We start from the raw sequence: 27010 nt of genomic DNA, 5'->3' as shown, positions 1-27010 counted from the left end.
ATGTTTCTGTAAAATAAATATGGTTATATTTACAGAGGATCTTGATCTTGCTGTGGATTTTTTGTTCTACTCCTAGTCATTATTTAGGCTATGGAATGTGTTAAAATTCTGCTCAAAAAAAAAGACAAAAAATGTCTTCTACGAAGACAATATGAAATCCAGATCTGATTTTTTTTTTTTTTTTTAATCTAGAATGTTTTAAGCATGTGGGATGTTTATTCTCTTACTCTAATTTGGGATTGGCCTTTAATACATATTGAAGAATTTCTTCTAAGTACAGAGTCAGATTCTTCTCCAGTCATATGGTAAGTAAAGAGTTATAGCACCAATTCTGAAAAGTGAAATGTTCTCTATCATTACAAGAAATATGCTACAAACATTTGATTTTCTGTGGTAGTGAATTTTAGAACCTTTGTTGAAATCTTTCTAGTCAGTAGGACAAAATAATTGGACTGTAGGTATCCTTATCTCTGTATTGTAGAAAAGAAAATCTTGGTGCTTTCTGCTTTCTCTTGGTTTATCTGTTGTTACTGCTAAGGAATCTTGCATGTAACCTGTATCATTTAGGAAATGCTGGTCTAAAATAAGGTGTATAGTATGGCTTACAAGTCTGATGTTATAAAAGATCTAGTCTGGCTTTCGGATAGGTAAATAGTAAGATCTTCATTCTGCAGATGGAGAAGCCAAAATCTGGAGATGCATGTATTGGTTAAAATGCAAAAGAATTAATGGCAATTAAGATTAGAAGGCAAGACTCTTGGCTCTTTCCATTGCTCTGTGCCAGTTTAAAAAAAATAATAATCAGATCCATTTGAAAAGCTTAAAAACATCAGAAGTTAAATGTATGTCCTCTACATGCTAAAACACTTGTTATTTTTGGGTGCACTGTAGGGTTTTAAAATGTACCAGTTTCCATGGAAAACCAGTGTTCTGAAACTCAGAAGCAAGAATATTTTACAGTTCTAACATAGAATTTATACAGTATATTTTGCTTTCTTGTTTCTCTTTCTTGTTCTGTAGGCAAGGACTTGCCAATGTTAAACTGATAGTCATGACAATACCAGATGACAAAGAGGTATAATCATTTTATCTGTGTTCTGTTCTTCAATTGTTATGTAGTCACTCACAGAAAAAGGGGGGAAAAAAAGAAAAGAAAAGAGATGGCTAAATTTTTGGAGCAGACAGAATTCTCAGGAGTTCAAAGCCAAAACTAAAATGTGACCATCTATATATTAGAATATAGCGAGCGGGGGACTACTGCAATGTCTTACGGTGGTGACCAGGGCAAGCTGCCCTGCCGTTTGGGTTTTTTATGGATTGTTTGGGGTTTGTTTGTTTGCTTTTTTTTTAATGATTGGCAGATAGTGGAGAGCAGCAAAATTTACGAATGTCTTACATACCTTCACAGATTTCTTTAGACCAGTATCTGCTCCATGTACAGTCAGTGGAGTTAACTGAAATGGAATGCCAGGATGAACATTATACAATTTTTTTAAATGAAACCTGTCTACATATAGAGGCAACATCTAAAGCTTCATTAAACTTTCTCAAATTGTAGAGATCTGCTTTTACATAAAAACTTATGAAAATAGTGTCTTTCATCTAACTCCATAAGAATCCAGAAATGATTCTGCAAACATCATTCTATCACCAGTGTATGAAGAAAAAAAAATTCTGACTTGTTTGTTTGTTTTCCCCTTTTTTTATAGATGAGAAGTCTAATGGTTTTTGCATTGCCCACTATGCAACCGCTCTATTCTTTGGAAGTATCTATTGTTTCTTCACTTGTTCAAAGTGGTATTGGCACAGTATGTTTAGATTTTTGTTGTTGTTGTTTGAAGAAATACAGTTGTCTTAATGGGTATAATTATTAAAGAGGGTACTGTGTTATTCTTGTTAGATTAGAAGTGATTTGTGCTAGAAACTGTGCAGGAACTGTACGAAGAAAGATTAAATTATGTTCCCAAAGGAGGGAGAAAAAGATACGATATATAGCAGACTGAACAGTTTAATTCCAGGCCCAGGTCTATTGCAGTGTTTTATACTACTGCCAGTTGGTTTTGCTGCTGTTACAGCTAAAAGCTGTATGAATTTTTAAGTTCTCTTAGCACAGAAAAAGGCTCTGGATTTATTTGGGATTTATTTAAGTTTAGATGAGAGAATTACTTCTACTGTTTAAACTGCTTCCTTATAAAGACTTTAATAAAAGGTCAAAAAGAGAGTGAGAACTTTATGAATTAGGAGTGTTGTAAAGACTGGTGAAGTGGAGTGTGTGTGTGAGAGGATACCAAGTCAGAAGTCTAAGCGGTAGCTCTTCATTGGAATTGTGAAAGTGAATGTAGTAAGCTCTGGATCTGATATGCAATAAAATGCAAAGCTGATGAAATTGCTTGCCTTGTATGAAGCACTTGGCAGAAAAGATCATATATGCAGCTACACAGTGGAGAAAATAATGGCTAATATATCCCTTTGTCATCTGAGATGATAAAGTCAAGGTGGGAAATGCCAAGGCATATATTGCCTGTGTGGAATGTAGCACAGAGATCAGATTCTAAAAGATGTGAAGATGTGAAGCAGTATGACCTGCTTATGACAAAATGAGAGTGTAGTTTTGAGAAGATGATTCACTCATATGGAGGGTGTACTGATGGTAATTCAACTGGGGTAGCAGAGTGGTTTCAGTCTGTTCAGTTAAGGCTCTCAGAAATTTTAGGCTGTGGAAACTATCCAGGAAATAACATGGTAAGCATTTAAAAAACCCAAACTTATCTGAGAGAAAAGCAGTCGTTTGTTTCTAGATGAAGAAACACTTAATGCATTACTGTTGTCTTTTCTTATGACTGATTTCCCTTACGACCTAATGATTTTTGTTATTGCATGCTACAGGATACAATATACTTCTTGGAAGGAATTCATGAAAAACATCAGATGTAAGATAACATTTTGTTTCTTACTAGATCATTATTATATAAAAATGGCAGATTACTTTTACATATAGTTGCTTCATAGTTGATAAACTCACATAGTTTCCTCTCAACCTCAGACCCTCTGAAGGCCCAGTTTCTATTGTTGTGATGAGAAGTTTAACCGAAGCCTTGCCGGAAAATAGGTACTAGTTTCCATTAAACACTATTTCTTTTTTTTTTTTTTTATCTGTGGTTTGGCACTTCTATTGAAGTAGTATACTTTATTTTATTTCACCCCTAGACTAAGTCGCTTACTTCACAAACACAAATTCACCGAAGCAGAGAATTTTGCTATTCAGTTTGGACTAGATGTTGAGGTAAGTTGTCCATTCTGGATAAATACATTTGGAGATTAATTAGTATAACTGATCTTACTCATAAGGTTCTTGGCCTATAGTCCAACAGAAAGTATTAAAAATATTACAAATATAGTAGAAAGTTACCTTACAAAGCAACTCGCTATACTTGAAAGCTGATTCAAAATTAGACTACTACATGGTGAGCTATGTTTTTATTTACAATAACTAACAAGCCTTGCAATGAGAAGTGGTGCAGAAGTACAACTTCTGATCAAAATAAGCGCTGCTGGATCAGGAGAAGGCATCTTTGTCCCTTTAATTAGCAGGAAACAGTGCTGCTAAAAAAAAAAAAAGAGAATTCACTTGCATTTATTAACACGTAGTCTGTCTTCATTAACTGATTTATTCAAGTAATGCAATTTGAATATTCCCTCTGCTTTTTTTTTTGTTTTGTTGGGGTTTTTTTTGTAAATAAAAAAAACAGGCTTAGCTGGTGAGATAAAATGATACCACAATTGTTAGGGGCTAATTGGTAATCCATTTCTGTATTTAAATCATTCAGTGTACATGGACACACTTTATCTCAAAAACATTGTGAACAAAAGTGTAGAGTCGTCAGTTCAAGACTGTCTACTTAAAACTTAATTGCATCAAACTGAAAACTGTGTTTGGTTTTTTTTAAATAGCTTGTATACAAAGTGAAAGCAAACACTATTTTAGAGAAGCTAGCTTCAGCTTCTGTTGGGAGTTATGGTCACGAAGTCTGGTTGGATCTTGTGAATGAAGCCAAAGAAAATTTGCAAAAAATTCAGGTAAGTTTTTATTTCTACTCTCTTTCTCTAATAAAGTAATTCAAATTATAAAGGACCTTGGAATTCATTTCAGTTGTTTCCTTATGCAAACAGGATAGCCAATTTGTTGTGGATTACTGCATAAATGCTCCATGGCCACTGTATGAAACCACTCAAGAAATGTTGAACCACGCTAAAGTCAGAGTAAGGTGTTTTATTTGTTTAAATTGCTTATACTCATCCATTCCTATTACATGGTTCTGTACAACTTGAGAGGGGGGATATCTTCAAATGAGTTACAGTCATTCAAAAAGTAAATGCATTATAAATTGTATGTTACCAAACATGAAGAAGAAGCAAGGCTTGTTCCAACCTCGTTCTGTCTATTGCTTAAGGACAAAAAAAGGCTTACAGTTTTATTTTCACACTAGAAATCAGGCTTTAGTTTTGAGTAGTAGTCTTTTTAAGTACCTTTTAAATATCAATTTTTAGAACTAAAAGCTCAAAATGTTGCCTTTTTTTTTCTTAATTATTTTAGTCTTTCCTGCCTTATCAAACAGAATCAGAGATACACATATTATCAATCTGATCCTGCATGCATATAGAAATCCAATCAGAGTCTAACATTTAAAATAAAGACTCTAGTTTATAGACATACTAAGTTTTTGCTCATGTCTTTATTAAATTCATAGTACTGCCTGGCATGTTCTGCATGTACTGAGTTGTCAGCCAAACCATTTCATGCATTTGTTTCAGATCTTGAAGAAAGATGATAGAACCATTGCTCCACCATCTGATGGGGCTCCGGTATCCATAACCGAGGTGAGGACAAACTTCTTGGCCCTGTAGTATCATATGATAAACAATTATGATTTAGAGTTTTAAAAACTGTACTACTGTTGAACTTTTTAAACAAGATTATATTTTATAGTATGAAAGAGGACCACAGTAATGACAGGTTTCAGAAATAAGTGATTCCTTCAGTCATAGAAAGATTCATTTTCAGATGCTCCAGAAATTGAAGGAAGAAGCTTTCTTAAGTGCTTTTAAGTATTTAATTTTGTTTCTTATTTAGTCCTGTTGTATACTGGACAGGCCTCATCTGCCTTCAAGGAGACTCAGTGTAAAGTGCTTACACAATTGAAATTTTTCATTAATGCTTTATTAAACAAACTTACACATGTAATTAGCTGAAATTTTTGAAAGGTCTTTGTTTTCCTCCATTCTTCCTCTTTGTGGTGGTTATTCTGACCATGTAATATCACTGTTTGTTAAGCCAGATATTGACCTTAAATTTCTTGTCTGCATTTAGGTATTGAGAGCTCAGGCAAGGCTTACAACTTTTTATGGAGCTTTTGGACTAGAGAAATTCAGGTTTGTTTCTGTTTGTTCATTAAGATTTAAAGTAAATTTAATTGTAATGGTTAAGGATGTGCCATTGAAATTAAGATTTTTTTGTTTGGTTGGTTGGTTGGTTTTTTTTGTTAAATTTGAGTTCATTAAACTTTGAACCCTTCCTTCTCTTCCTGAAGTTTCCCATACTCTACTGTGGAGAAGGGAGAATGCAAAGAGGCTGAGTCATCCTTTATGTTGAAAACATATGTTATCTGTTGCACATGCGCTACTTTGTATAGATTTTTTGTTTGTTTAATGTCTATAGAAGGGGGGTGTGATTTTATGCACACACAATCTACCACTACTGTTGTCTCTTACACCATATAGTACTAGCCATAAAAGATTTCAGGTTCTCCTCCCCAACTTCTTTAATATTGACATATAACAATAATGGAATTTCTTTTCCTCCTCTCACTTCTAGTGGTATTGCTTGGACAGAATTCTTGAATAATGAAGACATTTTCAAGAATATCCTTTTTCAGCTAGAAGAAGGAAATTTATCTTGTGCACAGTACCTCTGGCTTAGGCACCAGGTGAGATGGCATAGACATCTCTTTGGTATTTGTGGAGGATGTTAAGTCTCTTAAATTTTCCAGCCTTATTGAGCAGAATTAGACCAATATGGTTACGAAACAGCTTGTCATGGTTTAACCCCAGCCAGCAACTAAGCACCACGCAGCCGCTCGCTCACTTCCCCCCACCCAGTGGGATGGGGGAGAGAATCGGGGAAAAAAACCCCAAAACCTCATGATTTGAGATAAGAACAGTTTAATAGGACAGAAAGGAAGAAAATAATTAATGATAATAATAACAATAATAAAAATAAAATAAAAGAATTGGAATATACAAAACAAGTGATGCATTTTGCTCACCGCTTGCTGACCAATGCCCAGTTAGTTCTTGAACAGTGATCCACTCCCCCCCAGCCAACTCCCCCCAGTTTATATACTGGGCATGACATCATATGGTATGGAACACCGCTTTGGCCAGCTGTCCTGGCTGTGTCACCTCCCAACTTCTTGTGCCCCTCCAGTCTTCTTGCTGGCTGGGCATGAGAAGCTGAAAAATCCTTGACTTAGTATAAGCACTGCTTAGCAACAACTCAAGACATCAGTCTGTTATCAATGTTATTCTCATACTAAATCCAAAACATAATGCTATACCAGCTAACAGAAAGAAAATTAACTCAATCCCAGCCAAAAGCTCCTCAAAGAAGCAAAGGTCTATGCCAGAATCTCATCTATTATCACAATGATTACCTCTTCACCTAGCTCCTTAGGAGGCTGAACTTTTGATTTAGGAATAAACCGGTATTTCTGATGTCAGAATGCATATTTCTAGGTCTGAAGGATGACAATTCTTTGATTTATTCTGTGGTGGTTATCATATTCCATTCACTTTCTTGCAAGCACAGCTCTCAGAATTTTTAATTGGACATTTGCTGGCTAGCTTAAAATCCTTTAAAAATGATCATATAGACTCCTTACTCCGAATGACACATTCATAGTAATGGCTATGGGCTATTATATTCATTAGTGCAGGAATTTCAGGTCCATGTCTGTTGTTTTCTTTCTTAATAAGACAGAACTACAGAGCAAGTCCTAAAGTAATAGGACATGATCCTGCCACCGTAATTTGCAAAGAAATTGCTTCAGTTAGGTCTTGTTTAAGAAGACCAACCTCTGTTTTTTCTGAACAGGGCTATATATTTTTTTTTTTAAATTCCTGTCCATGATTACTGAGATTTTCTCTTTGTATTTGTGAGATCTGTTGCTTCTTCCTATTAGTGAAACAGCTTTACAAAGTATCAGATAAACATATACTCCATATATCTGTAATTGTTCTGTTTTAATATTTTAGCCAGATTTTGAAAGCAGCTTTGATGAGAAAATGCTGGAGAACTTGCTTAATGCCATCCATTTTGCTGTTCCTTTGAAGGAACTATGTTTGTGGCTTAGAAATGTTGTGATCCCTTTCATAAGAAGAGTTGTGCCAAAGGGACAGGTAAGACTAATGTTCTCAGGTTAAAATAATTTTATAGTCAGACCTACAGGCTTTTATTTTTTAATGTCAGAACCTTGTTCCTCTGTCTTTTAAAGCAGCTCCTTTCCCTGCAGTTTATATTTTAAATAATTTCTTATAAAACAAATTTCTAATGGCAAATTTTGCTTTGATAGATATCATAACTCTACTTATAACTGTATTTTTTTCAGAAAATATTAGCAAAATGGCTGGAACAATGTTCTCGAAACCTTGAATTAACTGATAAGGTAAGTCACACTGCAGAAACGCTGCATGTCTTGTATTTCTATATGTATAATACAGTTTGTTAATATCAATTGTTTTGGACAGGCAAATTGGCCAGAAAATGGACTCCAAATGGCAGAGATTTTTTTTACAAGTAAAAATCAAGGTGAAATGGGACTGACAACTTTTGGCCAGTGGACTCCTTTGGTAAGAAATGTAGCAAATATAAGGATTTGCTACTAAGAGACTTCAGAATATATGCTCTGTGCTAGACTTGGAATGGATAATAACTAGGTCACTTTTGGTTTTGGTGAAGATTGACTTAATTCCATGAAAGGAAGGAACTGAATTCCAATCTTGTGTTTAAAGAGTTAAAAAAAAAAAAAAAAGTCAGTGAAATATTAATAGCCTTTAACAGATGTATTAATAGTCTAAATATGAATAATATTCTTGAATATTCTGTAGTACACAAATCAACCTGAGCACTACAAAACACTTAAATTTCAGTAAAGATACTCCTTATGAACTTAAATTAGAAACATGTCTCATCTCTGTCAAAATTTTTGGAAATTAATTGCAATTTACCATGTGTTAAGGCCTGGAGAAAAGAGGTATTAAAAATCAGCTAGCTGTAAGGTTATGAATACTGGATTTGTGCGAACACAAATAAATTATGTATGTTATATATCCTAGCTATACTGGCATCTATAAAAGTGGTGGTAGTATGAAAGTGGAGAAAGATAAAGCTCAAAGCTAACCAGCTGTGCATTTAAAAAATTGGAAACATTGACATTTTGTGTTAGATCTGCTGTCTTAAACTTCTGAATCCCACATTCAAAGTGCATAATGGAAAGAAGAGAAATTTACTCTGTTAAGTCCCACTTTCAACATGTACTTGATTTTCTTTGTTGTATACCATATAAAGGTAACAGTTCAGCATATATATATTTATAAAAACTTCAAGTTGCAAGGCATCAAAAATTGTTTGTGAAGTTTCTTGGAAAATCACATGAAAAATAGGGTTCTGACTTCAAATAACATGTTGGCTGTAGGTACCTTGTTCCTAGCTGTTTGTCTTACCTGTCCTTAAGACTTTTGGTGAATGAAATGCTCACCCCTCTTCCCTGTGCAGGCTCTACTAGTGCATCGCTGTCTTAATATTTAGAAAGAATCTTTTCCTAATATCTTACCAGAATCTTCTTTGCTGCATTATAAGTCAACTACTCTTGTTTTATACCAGAGGTGTGGAGAATGATTTGTTTTCTTCCTGTTTATGATGGCACTTAATGGTGTTGAAGATTATAGCAAGTCTTCTAATGTTTCACTTCTAAACACTGTTTCAGAGATGTGATGACTGTGAAGAGGTACATAGGTTAAAGAAGCTGGTAAATGATTTACAAGAACTGATAACGCTGTACAGAAAATACAGCTGCAGGCTGGCACTCTGTGATTTTGAAAAGGTAATTCTGCAGACACTTCAAAAAGTGCTTTTGAGTAGTAAATTCTTCTGAGAAGGAGAAAGATCTTGTAGCATGCAATTTAAAGTCAGACAATAGAGGAATCCTGATGGATTGGTTGGTTGAACTTGTGTTCATAAGCTGCTAAGACTATTTGATATGTTGTGTTTGTTATAAATTTTGTTTGAACCGTGGGTATAAATATATAATGTGACAAGAAACTATGAGAAGGTATGGCTTAAACTCCATGATTTCCCATTCATTATAGATCGTATATTGTGGAGCAACCATTAGCAACAGAAAAATTAGAAGTACAACTGAACAATAAGGGGCTTTGTAAAAGAAAGCTTTTATTTGAGCTAAAAAAGGATGCTAGTTCTTGAAATCATTCAATTGATTTCAATGGACACTGGACGTTGAATTATGTATTAGAGACGTAAAGGTTCGGTACTAACATGTGTGATGTTCTAACATGGCATTGTTCTACTTGCTGCCCAGGAAAATGCAACTACTATTGTGTTTCGCATGTTTGATAAAATTTTGGCACCAGAGCTTGTCCCGTCCATTTTGGAGAAGTTTATAAAACCCTACCTGTGTGAACATAATCTACAAAAGGATGAACTTCTTCTACAGTATATAAAGGTATTCATATTTTCTTTCTTTTGAAGAAAGCTATTTAAACATGAGTAAGCAGAATACAAATCTGATGACCATTTTTATTTACACTTGAATTTTAGGACAGGCTTTCAGATTAGCTTACTCCTGTCAATGAACTTATTGATAGGTACTATTTCAGTAATAAGGCATTAACAGATACAAGGGAAGATAGCTAAATCTGTGCCTTAATGTCCAAAAAACTTCTAATTTTTGTTTATATTGTAAAATATTCCTATCTTTTCTGAATTCAAATATCCTTATAATCTTTACCAAAATATACAGGATTTGCTAGAACGTTGTCGTACGCGGCCAGCTTCAGTATTTGAAACTGCATGGGAGGCAAAGGCAATAGCTGTCATTGGCTGTATCTCTGATACAGATGTAAGTATATTTTCTGAAATAGGCATCAAGTGGCTCTAACACATCAGTTCAGAATGAAACACATAAATTTTACATAAGCGTATGAATACATTTTTACAAGTGGTATGAGGAGGAACAAATCGTATGCTGTCCTTTTATTCTGTCTTAGTAATCTTCTCCCGTGTGATGTTCTTTGCTTGAGAATTTAATTGTAGTTTTGATGTTATCACGTGAAAAACTCACCAACTTTAATATGTATGAAACTCAAGCTCTACAGTGTCGTAAATTACTATAAGCATTTTCTAATCTAACATGACACGTTGTATAATGACAATGGATGCCCTTTATGCAAGTGGAGATTGGGCCAGGAAATAAAATGCTTGCCTAAATGAATCAATCACATGTGAACAATACTTCAAGAGATTACCTTGTAACTTATTTTGACACGTAAGCTCTTTATGTTCTTTTTATAGCTGAAATTTGATGCAGTTCTACAGATAATGCATGGTGCTATGGTACCATGGAGTGCAGCAGTGGAGCAGCTGGTAAAACAGCATTTGGAAATGAATCATGTCAAGTAAGGCAAAATCCACAGTCCACCTCAGTTTTGTGTGTACTTTAAATTAGAATTCTGCTTTGGGGGGGAGAAATACTGTGTATCTGATGTAGTATAATGATTAAATCGCATACCTATGGGTAGCAAATAAATTAATAATAGTCTAATTTGTCCATAGAGTAAAGTTACTGCAGGAAAGTTATAGACTGATGGAGATGAAGAAGCTTTTGCGAGCCTATGGGATAAGAGATACTAATCTTTTAAAGGACAAGCAGATGATAATGGTAAGTGATCAACATTACTCTTACTTCTATTAAACAAAAGTCCCTACGCTACCTGCATGTATTTTCATGGGGTATAAGAAGCCAGACTTTTCAAAAAATCCTAGCAACTGGTAGTTCTCACTTGTTATCAATATCTGTTTTTCTTGTCCTGTTGGGACATGTTTTTTGCCTGAAAGCCCACAGCTTCTAGGTAACTTGCTTGGTACAAGCTGTACAATTACAATGAAGAAGTAGCATGTATAAATTACTTGTTTTGTTATCCTATACATCAACAAACTAAAGTCCATATCTGTTTTCTTCTTACAGAGGCTAGTGAAATACATTCTTAAACAAGATACCCCTACTTCTTTGGAGGATGCTTTGAAAATTGTAGCAGCATATATGCTGCCCCCTGTGGAAGTCTACATTCTGAAGATGATAGACCTGATTGACAAAGAAAGGGTACTAAAATACTTCATGTCAGTTGATCTCAGAATTTAAAGACACTGAGGCTTATTTTCAAAACGGGCAAGTTGTACTACTTGCTGAAATCTTATACATGGTTTACATATAACTTTTTTTTTTAATTATGGTTCTATTAATTGTACACATAACTGCCTATACTTAACATTGAAAATGAGACCCTTGTCAGAGTTTTAAACATCATTTGTGGCAAAAAAGGATGAAATTTATGACCCACAATATACAAGACAAGTTTGGAATTGAAGTCTTCACATATTTTCACATACTGTTTTTGCTAGAGTTGTTTTTGGGCAAGTTGCTTTCTTGCCAATAAAAAAAAAAAAAAGACTCTTTCTTCGGAGAAATGCTTTCTTCTAATGCAATGATATTCCACATGAGTACAGACCTGCCCCTTTAGTATTGAGAGCACCTGAATGTTTGTCTTGCGATACAGGGTGTTGAATGTTTATCTATTAGTATGAATTTTTCTTCCAAGTTAACTTCAAGTCTCAGTTTAGCAAAAAAACCCTGAAGTTATCTTTAAATTACATTGATATCCTAACTAGAAATATTTAACTTTGCTTGCTACATTATAGTTGGTGTGATTACCTTTATACCCTGTGGTTGTCCCCAGTTATGTTATTGGGATCTCTTTGACCTGAAGACAGGGAGGCATTTTGATTAAAGGAATCAAATTAACTCCCCTGCAAGATAGTGTTTCTCATGTTAATATTTGTTCTGCCTTATTAGCACATGGTATTCTTGATAATCATACTCTTATAAAACATTGCATAATTGCCAATGAACAAAACTGCATTTTAATTTGCCTATTAACCCGTAGTGAGTAAGCACATAGATTTTACTGAAAGCCTCATAGATTTAGTGAAAACTATTCAGGGAGTTTAAGGAAGTCATGTCATAATAAATATATTTTATAAAGAGACTTGAAATTCATCAGCAGAAGATTAATCTTACCCAATTGGCCATCATGCAACCATTGTATCAAAGCAAGGACATACACATAACTTAGCTTTTCCAAAAGCAAATGCCCCTTCCTTTTGATTATTTCTGGTTTGCTTTTTATTCATTTTTTTTCTCTCCAGGGAGAGGAATCTCTGACTTTGTTAAAATCTCTGACTCTTGCTGAAGCTGAGAAAGTTGCAGAGAGATTGACTGTGTGGGGAACACTGGTATTACAGAATAAAGCAGATAATTCTGAAGAGGTATCGAGTCATTTCACATCATAAAGTGTGTGCACAAATTATTCTAAATACTATTCTTACCCAGATGCTTAAAAAAATGTAGGGGATGCAAATGTAAAAACTGTGCCTTCCAGCAAAAATGGATGATGAACTGGTCCTGCTTAGAGCAAGAGGTTGGACTAAGTAACCTCTTGAATCCTCTTCCAACTTGAGTTTATTCTGATTCTGTATACCATACAATTACTTTGTGTAATTTAAAGGCATGTCCACACAGTGGCATGGCTATCTGAATTCAATTAATAATTTATAAATCCTACTGCATTATTGTACCTCTACTATTATGTATTTTCCAGTTCTTTCTTTAGTTGCTTGGAAAACATCTATTTAAAAACTGGAGGTGTGGCTTTGCTATGCACCACAGTGGGTTGAAGCTTCACAGTTGACAGTACACATTACTGTCTTGCAACCACAGAAGAGAATTTTTGTTAACGGTTGTTTTAGGGAGTTATTCTGGGCAATGGAAGGAAGAACAAAGGCAGAAGGTTGGGTATTTTCAAAACTTCTGTGAGAGCTAACAGGCCGTATGGAGTACATACATATTACAGCTATAAAATATTTACTATTTCTAGAAGGGATGCATGTTTACAATACCTTTCTGTTCCCTTGCTTTTCTACTGGTTGTATCTTAGACTTGATAACTGTTGCTTAAGAAGTTTGTAGAGCATTGCATAGTATTTTAATGGAGTGGAAGGCTGAGTGTCACTGTTTGTTACTGGCAACATTTTGACCAAACAAAACATTAATCTCTTCCTTTCCTGCAGCAAAAAACACAAATGTTTATGACTAAGACGCTTGTGGAAATCCTTAAATTCCTGTTCAGCTTTCAAAAAGGTAAGCTACAACTTAAAAATCTTAAATTTTGTCTGTAAATGGAGTCAGGAAGTAATTGTTTTTTTCCTCCAACAGACAATCCTCTGAAGAAAGATGAATGTGAAGCAAACCTAAAGATGTTTGAAACACTGGCTACCCTGCAGGTAGGTGTATTTATAGTTTCAAACCGCTTTTGATTTATTGTAGTTATTCCAGTTGTTCTTATAACATGGATGATGTTAAAAATTAATTGTATTTACAACTTATGTGCAAAGGTTGTTTTTATTATTGACTTCAAAGAGATTCTAAGGCTAATCTAGCAATTTAAATAGTGCCTGGGAAAGTTCCCAATTACTAGAACTCAGTTGTCCATTTAAACCAAAAAATTAGATGCTCTCCCAAAAGTCTTAAGTGCTAACACTTCAAAGATTTCATGATAGAGTACTGTAATATTTTATTAAGATCTTATTATGGTTTGTAAACTTAAATTATTTAATACAGCATTTGAGCATGCAGTATCCTTCAGGTTTTTTTATTTTGCTTACCTACTGCCTAGCAAAATTCTCTAATTTATTATGTAAATCAGTAATTGGTAGAAACTAGTAAAGTCAACTTCATACTCAAAGTATTCCTCTAAGAATGAGATAGGAAATAAAAACATTTTAACAACAACAAAAAAAAAAAAACAAAAACCAACCACAACATTTTTAAAGGAAGTTACATGAATACAAATATATAATCTTCTTTTTTTGTTGCAGGAAGATTTTGATATCTTTCTTTCAGTCGAAGAATTTAGGAATCCTTCACTGATGTCTAGGCTTCTTGAGAATCACATAAAAGCTTATGAAACTGTCAGATCTTTGTCAAAGTCTGGAAAAGTGCAAACAATGAAGTGTAATTCAGAAGATGGTAAAACCAAGAACCATTCTACTGAATCAAGGTTGTATAGACTGGCTTTGCTCCTGCAAAGGTCAGAGCAAGAACTGGGAGAAAAACTGGCCTTGAGAGCACTAGATGCTGGAAAAGTTGAAGATGCTGTAAAAATATGCAGGTAAAACTGCAGAGGTTTTTAAGATTATAATTTTTAAGGGGCTTTTCTGTACTATTTTTGATACTTTGCAGAAGGAAGTAGATGTAGAGCAAAGGAAAGGGGTTTTTTGTTTTGTTTTAGTGTTTTTTTTCTAAAAATGAGTGTTAAGCAATGTACTTATATTGCTTGTATGCAATATTGAGTTTAGAATTAAGTTGTAGTCTCTGAAAATTGCCATTGTTTTTTGCCACAACATGATGACTAAGTAAAAAGACTCCCTACAGTTTTATAGTGAGAGATAGGTAAGGCACAATATTAAATAACCATTATGAGAGCTTTTCAGCTTACACAGGTAGAAGAAAACTATTGTATGCTGACTGTACATACCATGTCAAGGTTTCTAGCTGGTCTCTGCCTCATGCTTAGGTTGTCAGATAATTCAAACTTACTACCACCTCTTGCCAAAAGAGATGAGATGAAAATGTTAAATATATTTCTTACTATTAACGTGTTCTGTGTGCTTCAGTATATATCTCTAAGGTAAGCTCCATTGTATTTTTTCACTTTAGTCACTTCAGTTTTAGTTGCAGTGAGTCATATAGGTGAAATAAGTAAGAGAATTAAATAATTAGAACAGAATATGGCCTTAAGTAAAAGCCCTAAGGACTATTTTTTTTAACATCCTTTTTTTTTTTAATAGGGAGTTCTATGAAAATCACTGTAATGAAGAAACAGGGAAGCTGCTGTTTTCAGCATGTCAGAGGCTTTGTCATATGTTGGGAGCTGATGTTCCAATGATCACTCCTAATAATATGAATCTTCCAGCAGTGATCTATGAAATGGCTTGCCAAGCAGCTACAGTATGTAGTCCAGGTAATTGCTATTATCATGTATTTGTGTTCATGTTGGGAATCCAACTTTCCAGACAATATTTAATGAACATGAAAACAAAGTGAATTTCTATATATGCCTCTGTAAAAATAGGTGCTGTAAAAAGTTGTTTCCTTTTAATAGGACATATGAACCTTCCATTCATAGTATGCTAATGATCTTACTATTTTTACAGATTTACTGTTAGATTCTGTGGAACTATGTAAATATACTTTGGCTGCCAAGGAAATTTACAGACAGTGCCAAATAGAAAACTATGGATTTCCAATAAAGGTATTTTCTGCTAACTTAAATATATTTTTTTAACATATTTAATGTCTTGATTGACTGAATAGTGTTCACTGTACATACTTTTTTCCTCCCATTTCTCCAGCAATATTTAATCAGCTTGTTTAAAAAGCAAACAACCCCCCCAGCTCTACAAATAAAAATTTTCCTGAATATGTGTGTACTTCAGCATCAAGAGTAATGTGATTTGAGTACTAAAAGCAGTGCAGCTGTGGCACAAACACAAGTGGCATTCTCCACTTATGTTTCACTATAATAAATCCTGCTAATGTGACTGAAAATATTAGTGATTTTGTTGAATAGCTGCTAGCAGGACTGCTAGAGAGCTGACTTCAAAAAAGTTAGTTTTGTTTTTTTTTTTAAATAGGTAAAATATGGCAGGGAGGCTTTGATTTTTAAATGCATGTATTATGTGAAGGCATTTCCAACAGTTTTGTAAAACTTTTAAGATGGATCAAGTTCTTGAATAGTGTCTTTGTTTTTTGTTCAGGTCAAGCAGTGCTTTAGGCTACTTGAAATGAATGGGCTCTTACAGTTTGAGTGGAATAGATCAAAGTGGCTAGGCAAGCATATTTATGCACTGAATGTTATTTTTCTAAAAAAATACCTATTTGAAAAATGTTTGCTTATAATATTTGGCTAAGAACGTTTATGAAAGCCTCCATTAAATTAATTAAGAATGCATTTTGGCTGTACAACTAAGTAACTGCAACATTAAAGAGAAATGTGGCCACTCTAGGAAATGTGTTTAATGCTACTGGCATTTAATAAAAATAGTATAGTAGAATCCATTTTCAAATAGAAGATCCCGTTCTATTCCTGTATTTGAAAACTGGAATCTCTTGCAACACTTAGTTTGTTAGTAGACTTGTTAGCTGTTCTTTTTATTGTGTGTACTTTTGACAATGTTCTTATTTAGACAACATCTTTTGGAGGAGATAAAGATCCTTATGAAGAGTGGACTTATGATGACTTCTTTAATGAAGATGGGATAGTTCTTGATCCACAGATAGCTCTTCCAGTTGCATATGAAACTATTTCTTCTCTCCTGCCTGTTTGTGGTAAACTTGCTTTCCTGAACATTGAGTCAATATAAAATCTGTATTTCGTATTAATTTTTGTCTAGGAATATAAATAATTCAGTATGTGTATGGAAATTATTGCCTCAGAAATCTCAATTAGACAAACTCATGGAAGAAATATCCATTGGTGGGGGAGTATAGAATGTAAAGATGACTTTGTTTTTTGTTCTGGTTCAGGAAGAATCTGAATGACAAATACCTGAAAACATGGAGAATGCTCTGGAGAAGTGTTACTATAAACTTGCCCTGTTCTTATGATCTTCTCTAGACATCTTCTGGTAGTCACTAATGGAGACTGGATTTTATCAAGATGAATTTCAGTTTATTCTAAAAATATTGTCCTTGTATTATATACCATTGTAGATACACACAACTTTTTGAAAACTTCAAGTATTATAAACAGAACCTTACAATGTTGTAGGTGCTGAAAAAAGACACTTCCAGCTCTCTAAAAGAAGCACTGAATATTTTAGAATTATTTATTTTTAATACTTCTTGATGTAAATGCTTTCTTTCATAATGTGTCTTTGGTGTATTAAAAAGCATGTAATTGCAAATACTGTTGCACACTGCTAAATCTACCTATAAAGGATATGCTTATTTGATTGATTTGAATATTTATTACATTCGCAGCTAAAGTGTTTATGCTGACTGTCTTATCAAGACAAAGGGATTTACACACAAAGTAGTTACTGAAAACTGTTGGTTTGTATTCCTTTGTGCATTTGAAAATGTATTTATTCCCTCCTGGAAAATAACTTCTGATTAGGCACAGTTAAAAACAGCAGTCCTGGCTGTTGGAGTTCATGTGTGTTTATTTTATGCACTGTCCCTTAAGTATAGTATTTTTAAGGTACTTCCAGGCTTCATAGTGTTGCTGAGATCTTGGTACACTGCTGATTTGTATTTGTCTGTTTTTCAGAGAACAAGCTGTATCCTTTGGACTCTACAAGCCTGGCAAACTGCGCATTTGTTAAAGGTATCATGATGGCAAATTCACCACGCTAAAATATAAACCAGACCACTAGAAAATGTGAGGTTTAAGTTAAACCTATGCAAGCATGCATAGTTTTTTAAATAGGTGCTTAGGTGTTCCACTTAAAGCCATATTCTAGGGGGATAGCTTGGTTCAGCACAGAAGACACCAGTTTGGATGATAATTACTACCATTCAGCCATGTGATTTTGAGCATGGTGTCAAAGCCTGTACTTCAGTACAGAAGTTCTACCACTGTGAGCTAGGATCCATTAGAGCCTTTCTAAGAAGGTGACCAACTTCTGGTTTCTGAACTAAAATGGGAGTCTCTATTAAATTAAAAGCCCTGAAAATTTAAGGTTTTAAAGGGAACTAAGGCTGATCTTGTGTCACAAATTTAATGAAGAAAAAGAGAAACTGCTCTGATACTAATTCGAAGAACGATATGCTTAATATAAAGATACTAATTATTTTCTGGGGTTGTTTGTTTTTGAAATATATCACAGGACAAAACCTTCTGCTGCCAGCTAGAACTCCCATCTGTGCAGTGCTACAGAACCTCATGGAGTGCAGTCAGTGTGAGTTAGTTTTGCGGCTAATAGTCTGTTCATTTGGATCCTGTCTTCAGCATGGTGTATCAAATAACATGGATTTGTCCCTGAGTGAAAAGGTATGGCAAGGATGATGCTGAATTTTGCCAAGAGTAAATCTTAGAAGTATGCCAACTATTAACAAGATTAGAGTAGTTACATAAGAATTTGATAGCTGTGGGAGAGGCTTTCACCATGACCTTTCAAAAATTAATACCACTTGATCAGATGTTGAGTCATTTTGTGAAAGGAGCTGATAGTTTCTTCCCTGTTCTTCATGGTCCTCTGTTTCTCTTTGCAAAGTATGTTCAGGACTAAACTTCTAGTCTCTGCAGGGAGGCCAGAAATAAAATGAATTTTAATAATGGTTTCTTATGTTCTTTCACATTGTTTTATCATTGGTTAGTATGGGAAATGTTGCAAGTAGAATATTCAAGAAACAGTCCTCAGTGAAAAAGCACTTGGAAACATAAATCCTTTTTCTACCTAGAAGAGATCTTTATAAGACCTTAATTAAAGCTGAAAATACAATTACTATAGTACCTTGTATTATGCTATAAATGACAAAGAGAAGTTGAAGGCTTAGAATTTATTTTTAACTGTGTGCTGTCTTTTTTTTTTATGATAGCTACACGATGGCAATATGCTAGCTGAAACCAAAAGCTTTCTCATTGCTATGAAACAGAAGTGTACTTCAGTAATTATGACCACTATCCTGACCTTACTACACAAGGTAAGGATGCTCTGAAAAGGGTAAGAGTGAGCCCCTTCTGCTCTATCAAGAAAGATGCTACCCTCCTTATTGCAGAAGCCCATTCTGAAATTGTCATGTAGCCAAATGCCACAAACCCCACCCATTCTGGAAAAATCACACACCTTGGAAAACCGTAGAGAAGGTGAAGGGAAGTACTGACAATATTGCAGTGGTGGGAACGGATTGGGTTCCACAGCCTCATGTCTCAATACCAGAACGGGGCATTGGCTGGATGGTCTGACAGCATTGGCCTCTGCAATCCCAGCTGCCTTGCTTCTTACCACAGCTGGAGCACATGTTTCTGAATAGCTTTTGAACTGACACCACATCGCTGGCAGCCACACATTGTAGCCCTGACGTATTTGAGCCTCTTGCAGACTATGGCTCTTCGATCATATACTAGTTGCTCTGCCTGAAAGGTTAGGTACAGTGGGAGCTTAATCTTTGTAAGATCCTTTAAGGACTCCTAAATTATAACAATGGCCTTTGTGATCTGTAGGTATTCTCTATCTCATTTTCAGTCCTGGTTTCATTTTAGATTTGTAGACTACTTCTAGTTGAGGAGAGTTTTTAAAAAAATTATCTGTAAAACCTGCAATATACCGTCTTCTAAGGCAGTTTAGACTAAGGGAAGTTACTTTTAGCTTCAGTATATTTAGATTTTAAGTTCTAAAACCTGAAATGCATTTTTAGTCTTTTTTTTTCCCCGTCTAACTTGAAGGTGCAATACACCTCTAAATTACAGAGTACTTTTCATGTGTTATACTTTATGCGCAGAGACCTATTAAAAGAAATTCCTAAAGTTTATACCTTGTTCTTTTTTTTTCTTTTTTTTTTTTTTTTGTCCCTAAAACACAGGTATTCAACTGTCGGCTCATAGATCAGAACCTGGCATTGGGATATTGCACAATTTTGCCCAAGGAAGATATGTTCAATAAGCTGTGGGATGTCATAAACAATACATGGCAAAATTACAGAAAAGTTTTGGTAAATTCACAAGGCAATGTATTTCTTCAGAAAATATGAATGTTAAAGAGTTTCTTTAAAAAAAACGTCAGCAATATCATACGGAAGTGCAATAGTTTGCCATTATTAAGGGTATAACTGTTTCAACAAGTTCCTCATTTAGGGCACCACTGAGAGAAGCTACCTCTCTTTACCACAGTGTAAGATTGTACACAGGCAGTTGCTGTGAATAGTTAGCATGATCTAAATCTAAGTATTAGGTTATCTCATCATGACTTATTCCAAAGCTCGAAATTGTTTATTTTAGGTCCCACCGTAATTTATACCTACATTATATTTTGGAGAAATTGTTCTCTGACAGCAGTCATCAAGAATGGAATGAATAAATAAATACATCTATTAAAATATAAAGGAAAGTGGGAAGTAAAGCATAACAAAGAAATGGGGAGGAAGAGTAACACAAATTTGGAGAAAAGATGTCTAAAAAATACCTTTTGTATTAGTTTCACGAGTACAATACTAACAAAACATTTTTGAGAAAGAAACTCAATTTTAAAGCAGATTTGAACTGCCAACTGAGGAGGTGGGGTAAGCCTGATACTACCTCCTGCGAGGTTTGTTTTCATTCTACACAGTTATGTGATCATCTATGAATTTTTTTTAAGTTCCTCTAAGGATTTAGACCTTAGGATTCCCAATTTTCAAATTATTTGTTATACTTATATTCACTTCCCTTCTCACTCCTTTTAGGCAGTAGCTCTGGTTGGAGCACAGCTTGCTAACCAATGTGGTGAAGCAGAAGAAAATAAAAAATTCCAAGAATTAGTTACTGATGCAGAATGGGGTATCCAACTCAGTAAATTTGGTGTAAGTTTGATTTTTTTTTTTCTTTTTTTAATTATTTATCTTAGGGTTTTAGTAACTGATTAAATGTCAGTATATTTAGAGATGTATTGTGATTTTTAGACAGATTTCCCATTCAAATGTAAGGAAAGCTGGGGGGTGGTTTTGTTTTTAATTTTTCATTCTGCTTGTTGTCTTAAATAAACCTCAGAAACTGAGAAATGCAATAATTGAGGGTGCTATAAAAGAACTTTTAAGTGCCTAAGTAGTATTTGGCACAGGGTATAGTCAGCAAATGCACTGCTTTTTGCTGCTTTAAAAATCTCCGGATTGAAACTAAAGAAAATGTAAGAGGTTAACTATATAAGGAAATAGTCTTGATATTGCCTAAATGACTTCTTTGAGAAGAAGATATAATGTTTATTTATCTGTAGATTTCTTTTGAGACTGTATTTAGACAACCACCAATAAGGAAGAAGGAACTCATAAGAATGCTGGTACAAAATCCAAAAGTAGACACAGATCTCATATTGAATTACTGCAGGTAATAATTGAAGCAAATCAATTGTATTTAATTATTGCTGAAATAATAACAATGCCTACTGAAATCTACTTTAATTTAAATAGATCCTAATTAATGTGATATGCAAATTGCTCCCTTTTTTTTTTTAATATTAATCACAACACATACTGGTCTCCTGGTAAATGTATTCACAAGGAGATAAGCACCTTGATGACACCAGAGGTTACAGAGAAAATAATATTCTGTCTTCTTCTAGTACTTTCATGCTGGACAGTGATGCCGCACTGCAGCTTTGCATTGAAACACTTCTTCTCCAGAATGCTAATACAAATCATGTTGAAGATGACTCTGCAGAATACAGTGAGAAGCAACCTCATTCCACATTACTAGCTAGAGCACTAGAAATAATTCCTCTACTGAAAAGCACAAAAGACCTGGTCACTAGCCTGAGTGGAATATTGTACAAGGTAAAAAATAAATTAAAAAAAAAAAAAGACAAAACCGAATAACCCACGCCAAAACAAGCAAAAAGAATCCCTGAAATATGCATCTAGTCTCAGATGTCACTTGAATGACAGATTAAGAATTCCACAGAAATTTGAAAAGGTTATTTTTTTCCAGTTTTGCTAAAGAATGTAAATGTTAAGTTTCAGTTTTCTTCGTCTCTAGAACAAAAAAATAGAACAACATATCTAATTTTCTTTAAAGACAGGTAGAGTCTTTCTTCCCAACTTCCCTTAAAAAACAACCAGAAAATAATCAAACAAAAAAGTCATTTCTAAATATCATAGCACACTGGAAATATTTTGAAGTGTATTAAAAATAGATAGGGGCAAAAAAAATTATATCTTGGGGTTTTTTTGTTTGGTTGGGTTTTGGTTTTGAGGGCTTTTAGGGTTTGTTGGGTTTTTTTCTTGTCATCACTTCGTATTTGGTCTTTCTGCAATATCCTGACAATTTTTTTAGGTTTTAGGACTATGAAGTGGAAGTCGTTTCTTTTAGAGTATGTCATGATGCTTATACTGTTTCTTCAGTGTAATGTCAATATAGTTGGTATTAAAATAGGAAAAAGTTAACTCAGTTATATGTTTTTATAAAGACAAATCATATAAGATCTTATAAATGAGTTTGTTATTTTAAACAGCTTGATCCTTATGACTATGAAACTATTGAAATTGTCCTGAAAGTGATACAAAATGCTGATGAAAAGAGTACCAGTATCCAGCTGAATCAGGTATGTCCAAATATGTTGCTGTTACCTCGCTAATGGCATCTGTATTCTGTTTTGTCTATTTATTAGTGTAGTTAATCCAAGAGTCTGTTGAAATTAATTGAATTATTCTATCTACACAGCTCTCATTCACAGAATAGCATTCAAGAAATAGTCATCTCTTAACTATTTCTCAGCAATGGCTCATAGCAGGGATAAAAACTCTAGATACGTACCAACTCTGCCAAAAAAACCATATGCCTCCAGGACTTAAGCATGTTTACCGGGGGGGCAGAGACAAATATAGTAGTCTTGTAGCTTTTTTGCTTTTTCATTGTTTTTTTCATTTTCTTATTTCTTTTTCTTTCTTTTCCCCCCCCCCAGGCTTTGAGCCTCCTCAAACATCTGGAATCTTATAAAAGAATTTCTCCACCTGTAGACCTAGAACACCAATATGTTTTAGAGCATGTGATTCCCTTATCTCCAGCTGCTCAAACCAGACTGCCCTTTCATCTGATATTCTTTAGAACTGCACAATGTTTCTGGAATATTATATGTACGTTCAGTATTTCTTACGGCTAGATATATGTATAATTCCATTTCTCTGCTATCTGTGAACTTTAAAGTTCTACAGTATATATTTTATATTAATTGTATTTCTTTATTAATGCAGTTTTCATCCCAAGTACTTCTGAAAGCACTTGTGCTCCCAAATTTCTACTGGTGAGGTAACTGGCTTTCAGTGGAGCTAAGGCGATATATACAATGCAGAATTCTGTCCTCAAATTCTTTTGTTAAGACCTGTCAAAGACCAAAGTAATCTACGTATCTCACTTCCCAGGCCAGTATGGATAATTAAGATTATAGTCTTTCTCTCCCAATGGAGGTCTGCATCTAACAATGAACTGAAAGTGTTTAATTTTATAGAGAAAGCTGCAAGTGGACTGTGACACTATCATAGGCAGCAGTCTTTTTCCTTTCAGCTGCAGAGCTCAGTGAGGAATCCTTCCCAACACTTCTGTTGATTTCCAAACTAATGAAGGTAAAGTAGCATCTTGAAAGAATGTATTTCAAAATTATTCTTCCCACCACCTAAAAAGAGCTTTTGTCTTTCTTTTGGCCTCACTATAGAACTTCAGCTAATTCTTAATCTACTTTAATGTTTTTCTAGGTTTCACTGGATACTTTACACATGTCTGCAGCTCGACATGTCTTTGAAAAAAAGTTGAAACCAAAAATATTTGAAATGCGAAACGCTGGATATACATCAGTTGTTAACAAGGAAACAACTAAAACCGTGCAGATGATTCAGTCATATCTGCTGTCTATCATTAATCCAGAGTGGGCTGTAGCTATTGCTCACAAGATTGCACAAGAATTTCCAACAGGTAAGGTGCTATGTGATTCCTTGAGGGGTGAAGTAATGGGAGGAGGAGAATAGGTTTGAGAAAATAATAGCTAGCCTGTGACCAAACATTTTTTCAGTATTCTTGGATAAAACATGGGGAAGTTTGAGAATAAAAATGCATTTGTCTCCTACATCCAATTTTGAACAGTAGGCTAGAACAACAGCCATTTTATAACACAGCATCACTATTAAATCCTTTTTGCTCTCTTTTTAAGCCATGTTGTCTAGCTTAAAGTTTCTACATGTTCATACCATCTACAGACAAGTTTTCCAGCAGAAGCACATATTTCAGCCAAATTAAAGCTAGCTTCTCTATTATCTGAATCCAAATGGGTAATATTTTTTTTGCTCTTCAGGCACAAGACCTTTCCTAATATTTTAAATAGCTTCTAATTTTTTTTAAATTCTTTGAAATAAAATAGATATACTGTATACTGTATAAAGGATTCATGAAAACTTACTTTTTTTACTTCCCTTTTTTTTTTTTTCCTTTAAAAAAGGTCCTGACCAGATTCAGGCATTGAAATTCTGTCTCTATCTGGCTGAGAAATGGCTAAAGAATACTACAGCTAAGGTAATGGTAAACTGCTTGCAAGACTGTTGTTGTATAGTCAGGTACTTAGGTTAGTGTTTTGTCTTTTGGTGTTTTAGATAGTGGTGTGTGAATTGTACCATAACCAACCCTGATACAGAAAGTACTTTCTTTTGGGGAAGTGACTGTGTAAGTGACCCCTCAGAAGAACCCTCTGTCCAGTAACATTCTCCAGTTTACAACCTAGCAAAAATTAGGCTTACAGTTCTTGGAGGTTGGACAAAAAATATACAGTTTTAAGGAAGAGTAATTTGTTCTTTCTCCTGTTGTATGCATTTTTCTTTCTGCGGGAAAATGAGTTGGAATCTGTTCCAGCTGCTAGATCAATAGCGTTATTAACTTTTGCTTTGAGCAAAAAGATTCTTTAGCTATTTGTAGTAGTATATATAAAGAAAGTCTGCTTTGACTTGATTCTCAGGCTTATGTTTACGTGGTTGGTAGGGAAAGGTGAATAAGAATCTCAGCCTTGCTTATAAATATCAAGCTTACTATGGAGTCATTGAGACACAATGAACACTGAATAGTCCTCTGACACTTAGTCACATCTTTGAATAGAATTGTGCCAAAATTAAACTGTAATTCTAGCAGCCAAGGCTTAATATTAAATCTTTTTTCTTCCCCATCTTACCTCAAAATGTCTTAATTTTACATACCGGTGCATGTGGTACATATTTTATTTGGCTTTTTCACAACATATCTTTGCCTACAATTTTTTGCAAAATATGTTTTCTTGCTAGAGCAGCATGGTTAATAGTGTCTTTTTACAGGAAAAAATACCTGTAGATACAGATATGCATACACATCTGAAGAACAGATCTTGCTACCCAGTTCACTGTTTTAGACTATAAAAAGTTAAGATGATTTTTCTATTGCTTTTGAGTAAAAGGATGTTGTTTTATATAAAACTGTGGTGTTTTGCTAAAGGATGAGTCGCATGAAAAAGCCCAAGTCTTACAGAAGAAATTATATATGCAGTATAAGCGATCAGCAACAGAAAATGTTCTAATAACGCATAACTTGAACACTGGAGAGCATTTGAAGTCTATTGGGAAACCAGCAAATCTTATAATTTTACTATATGAACACCATAGTATAGACCAAAGAATCCAAAATCCAACTGGCAGAGACTATCCTGGTGAGTATCCATAATCTAGTTTCAAAGGAGCAAAAAGTTGTTCTTTAAAAGATGCTAAGCAAGATAATACGAGTTTGTAAATATATTGTCTCTACCTATTTATGTAGATATCCATATGGCAGCTAAGGAGATAGCAGAAATTAATGATTTGGATATGAACAAAATTTGGGATAAACTGCTGGATAAATGGCTGTGTCCAAGCACACTGCCCTCAGAAGTAAGTCATCACTGGAGACTTGATTTTTGGAGAAAAGTGGCCAATTACATAAAATATGTATATTTTTATCACTTGTTCAAAAGACTAATGTTATTTTGCATAATTTGCCTTTAGTACTCATGAATCTATTTAAGGTGCATCTGAATTCTGAACACTAACAATTTCAATACCTTTCTAATATTGTTGCGCACTACTGTCTCTAGTGAGAATGATTTGAAATGCTTTCCCTTCTCTGTACAGAGATTAAAATCTTATCTTTGGTGCTACATTAAGCTTGTGTAGCCAGCCTAAAGGAGTAAAGGAGTTGTAAATATACTAGCCTCATCAAATACTGATTTGAGAATCAGAAAGAGAATGAATCTTCTCCTGTTGCAACTTAGCTAACAGAGAGTTAATTGCTGTCTATGCAGCGTACAGCTGGGTGAGAAAGGGCAGGGCGCAGGCATTACCTCTGCTTCAAAATGCCAGTTACCAGGCTGAGGAATGGTGTTGACTGCCAAGCATACAGTTAAATAAAGAAAGGACTGATAAATCCGGAATTCCTTTCCTTGGCTGCATTAGCAGGGGTGCCCAGGTTTTAAGACTGGGTTTAAGTAAGGATATGACCTAGCTACTTATCCAAACAATTTAGAAAACTCTCACAACTAGATTTTCATGTCTTTTTAAAGAAAACTCAAGAAATCTTTCCAGATGTACAGGAAGATGAAGAACTCCGAAGGTATGTGTGTTGTCTTGCATATAATATGGCAAATTATTGTTAACTTGCAAGTTTAACTATACCTGGCTTTTTCAAGAAAGCTAACAGTGTGTGTGATTCAGAACTCACTGTTGTGTTCTTATTTTTACTTTCTGGTGACATCAGTTTTGAATCATCAAATACTTCATTATGCAATGAAATGCCATTTGCAGTAACTTACCGATACAAGTAAGTGCTTAAGAGTAGCTATTTGGAGGTTTTCTCCTCGTTTTCTATATCCTTGG

General features: G+C 34.5%; 1 protein-coding gene across 4 annotated transcripts in view; it reads left to right on the top strand.

The window, feature by feature from the left end:
- The window catches only part of KNTC1 (kinetochore associated 1), a 41398-nt gene that overhangs the window by 4955 nt on the left and 9433 nt on the right, over positions 1-27010 (top strand). For 3 of the 4 annotated variants that reach the window (XM_069794685.1, XM_069794684.1, XM_069794686.1), the window contains exons 11-52: positions 193-305; positions 1021-1075; positions 1710-1808; positions 2887-2930; positions 3044-3109; positions 3208-3283; positions 3952-4077; positions 4171-4260; positions 4813-4878; positions 5369-5430; positions 5873-5984; positions 7312-7455; positions 7665-7721; positions 7804-7905; positions 9042-9158; positions 9654-9797; positions 10095-10193; positions 10646-10749; positions 10907-11012; positions 11319-11453; positions 12557-12676; positions 13477-13546; positions 13622-13689; positions 14284-14576; positions 15256-15428; positions 15622-15719; positions 16654-16795; positions 17739-17795; positions 18298-18461; positions 19010-19114; positions 19994-20122; positions 20852-20968; positions 21379-21488; positions 21724-21934; positions 22612-22701; positions 23062-23233; positions 23661-23719; positions 23849-24065; positions 24586-24659; positions 25602-25812; positions 25920-26029; positions 26698-26747. In XM_069794685.1, the coding sequence (XP_069650786.1) occupies positions 193-305; positions 1021-1075; positions 1710-1808; positions 2887-2930; positions 3044-3109; positions 3208-3283; positions 3952-4077; positions 4171-4260; positions 4813-4878; positions 5369-5430; positions 5873-5984; positions 7312-7455; positions 7665-7721; positions 7804-7905; positions 9042-9158; positions 9654-9797; positions 10095-10193; positions 10646-10749; positions 10907-11012; positions 11319-11453; positions 12557-12676; positions 13477-13546; positions 13622-13689; positions 14284-14576; positions 15256-15428; positions 15622-15719; positions 16654-16795; positions 17739-17795; positions 18298-18461; positions 19010-19114; positions 19994-20122; positions 20852-20968; positions 21379-21488; positions 21724-21934; positions 22612-22701; positions 23062-23233; positions 23661-23719; positions 23849-24065; positions 24586-24659; positions 25602-25812; positions 25920-26029; positions 26698-26747 (4757 nt within the window). The remainder of the gene's footprint in view (positions 1-192; positions 306-1020; positions 1076-1709; positions 1809-2886; positions 2931-3043; positions 3110-3207; positions 3284-3951; positions 4078-4170; positions 4261-4812; positions 4879-5368; positions 5431-5872; positions 5985-7311; positions 7456-7664; positions 7722-7803; positions 7906-9041; positions 9159-9653; positions 9798-10094; positions 10194-10645; positions 10750-10906; positions 11013-11318; positions 11454-12556; positions 12677-13476; positions 13547-13621; positions 13690-14283; positions 14577-15255; positions 15429-15621; positions 15720-16653; positions 16796-17738; positions 17796-18297; positions 18462-19009; positions 19115-19993; positions 20123-20851; positions 20969-21378; positions 21489-21723; positions 21935-22611; positions 22702-23061; positions 23234-23660; positions 23720-23848; positions 24066-24585; positions 24660-25601; positions 25813-25919; positions 26030-26697; positions 26748-27010) is intronic. The other variant, XM_069794687.1, reaches the window with a different exon arrangement.

The sequence above is a fragment of the Haliaeetus albicilla genome, chromosome 10, assembly GCF_947461875.1.
Source record: "Haliaeetus albicilla chromosome 10, bHalAlb1.1, whole genome shotgun sequence".
Taxonomy (NCBI): Eukaryota; Metazoa; Chordata; class Aves; order Accipitriformes; family Accipitridae; genus Haliaeetus; species Haliaeetus albicilla.
This window is presented reverse-complemented; position numbering and strand designations above follow the sequence as displayed.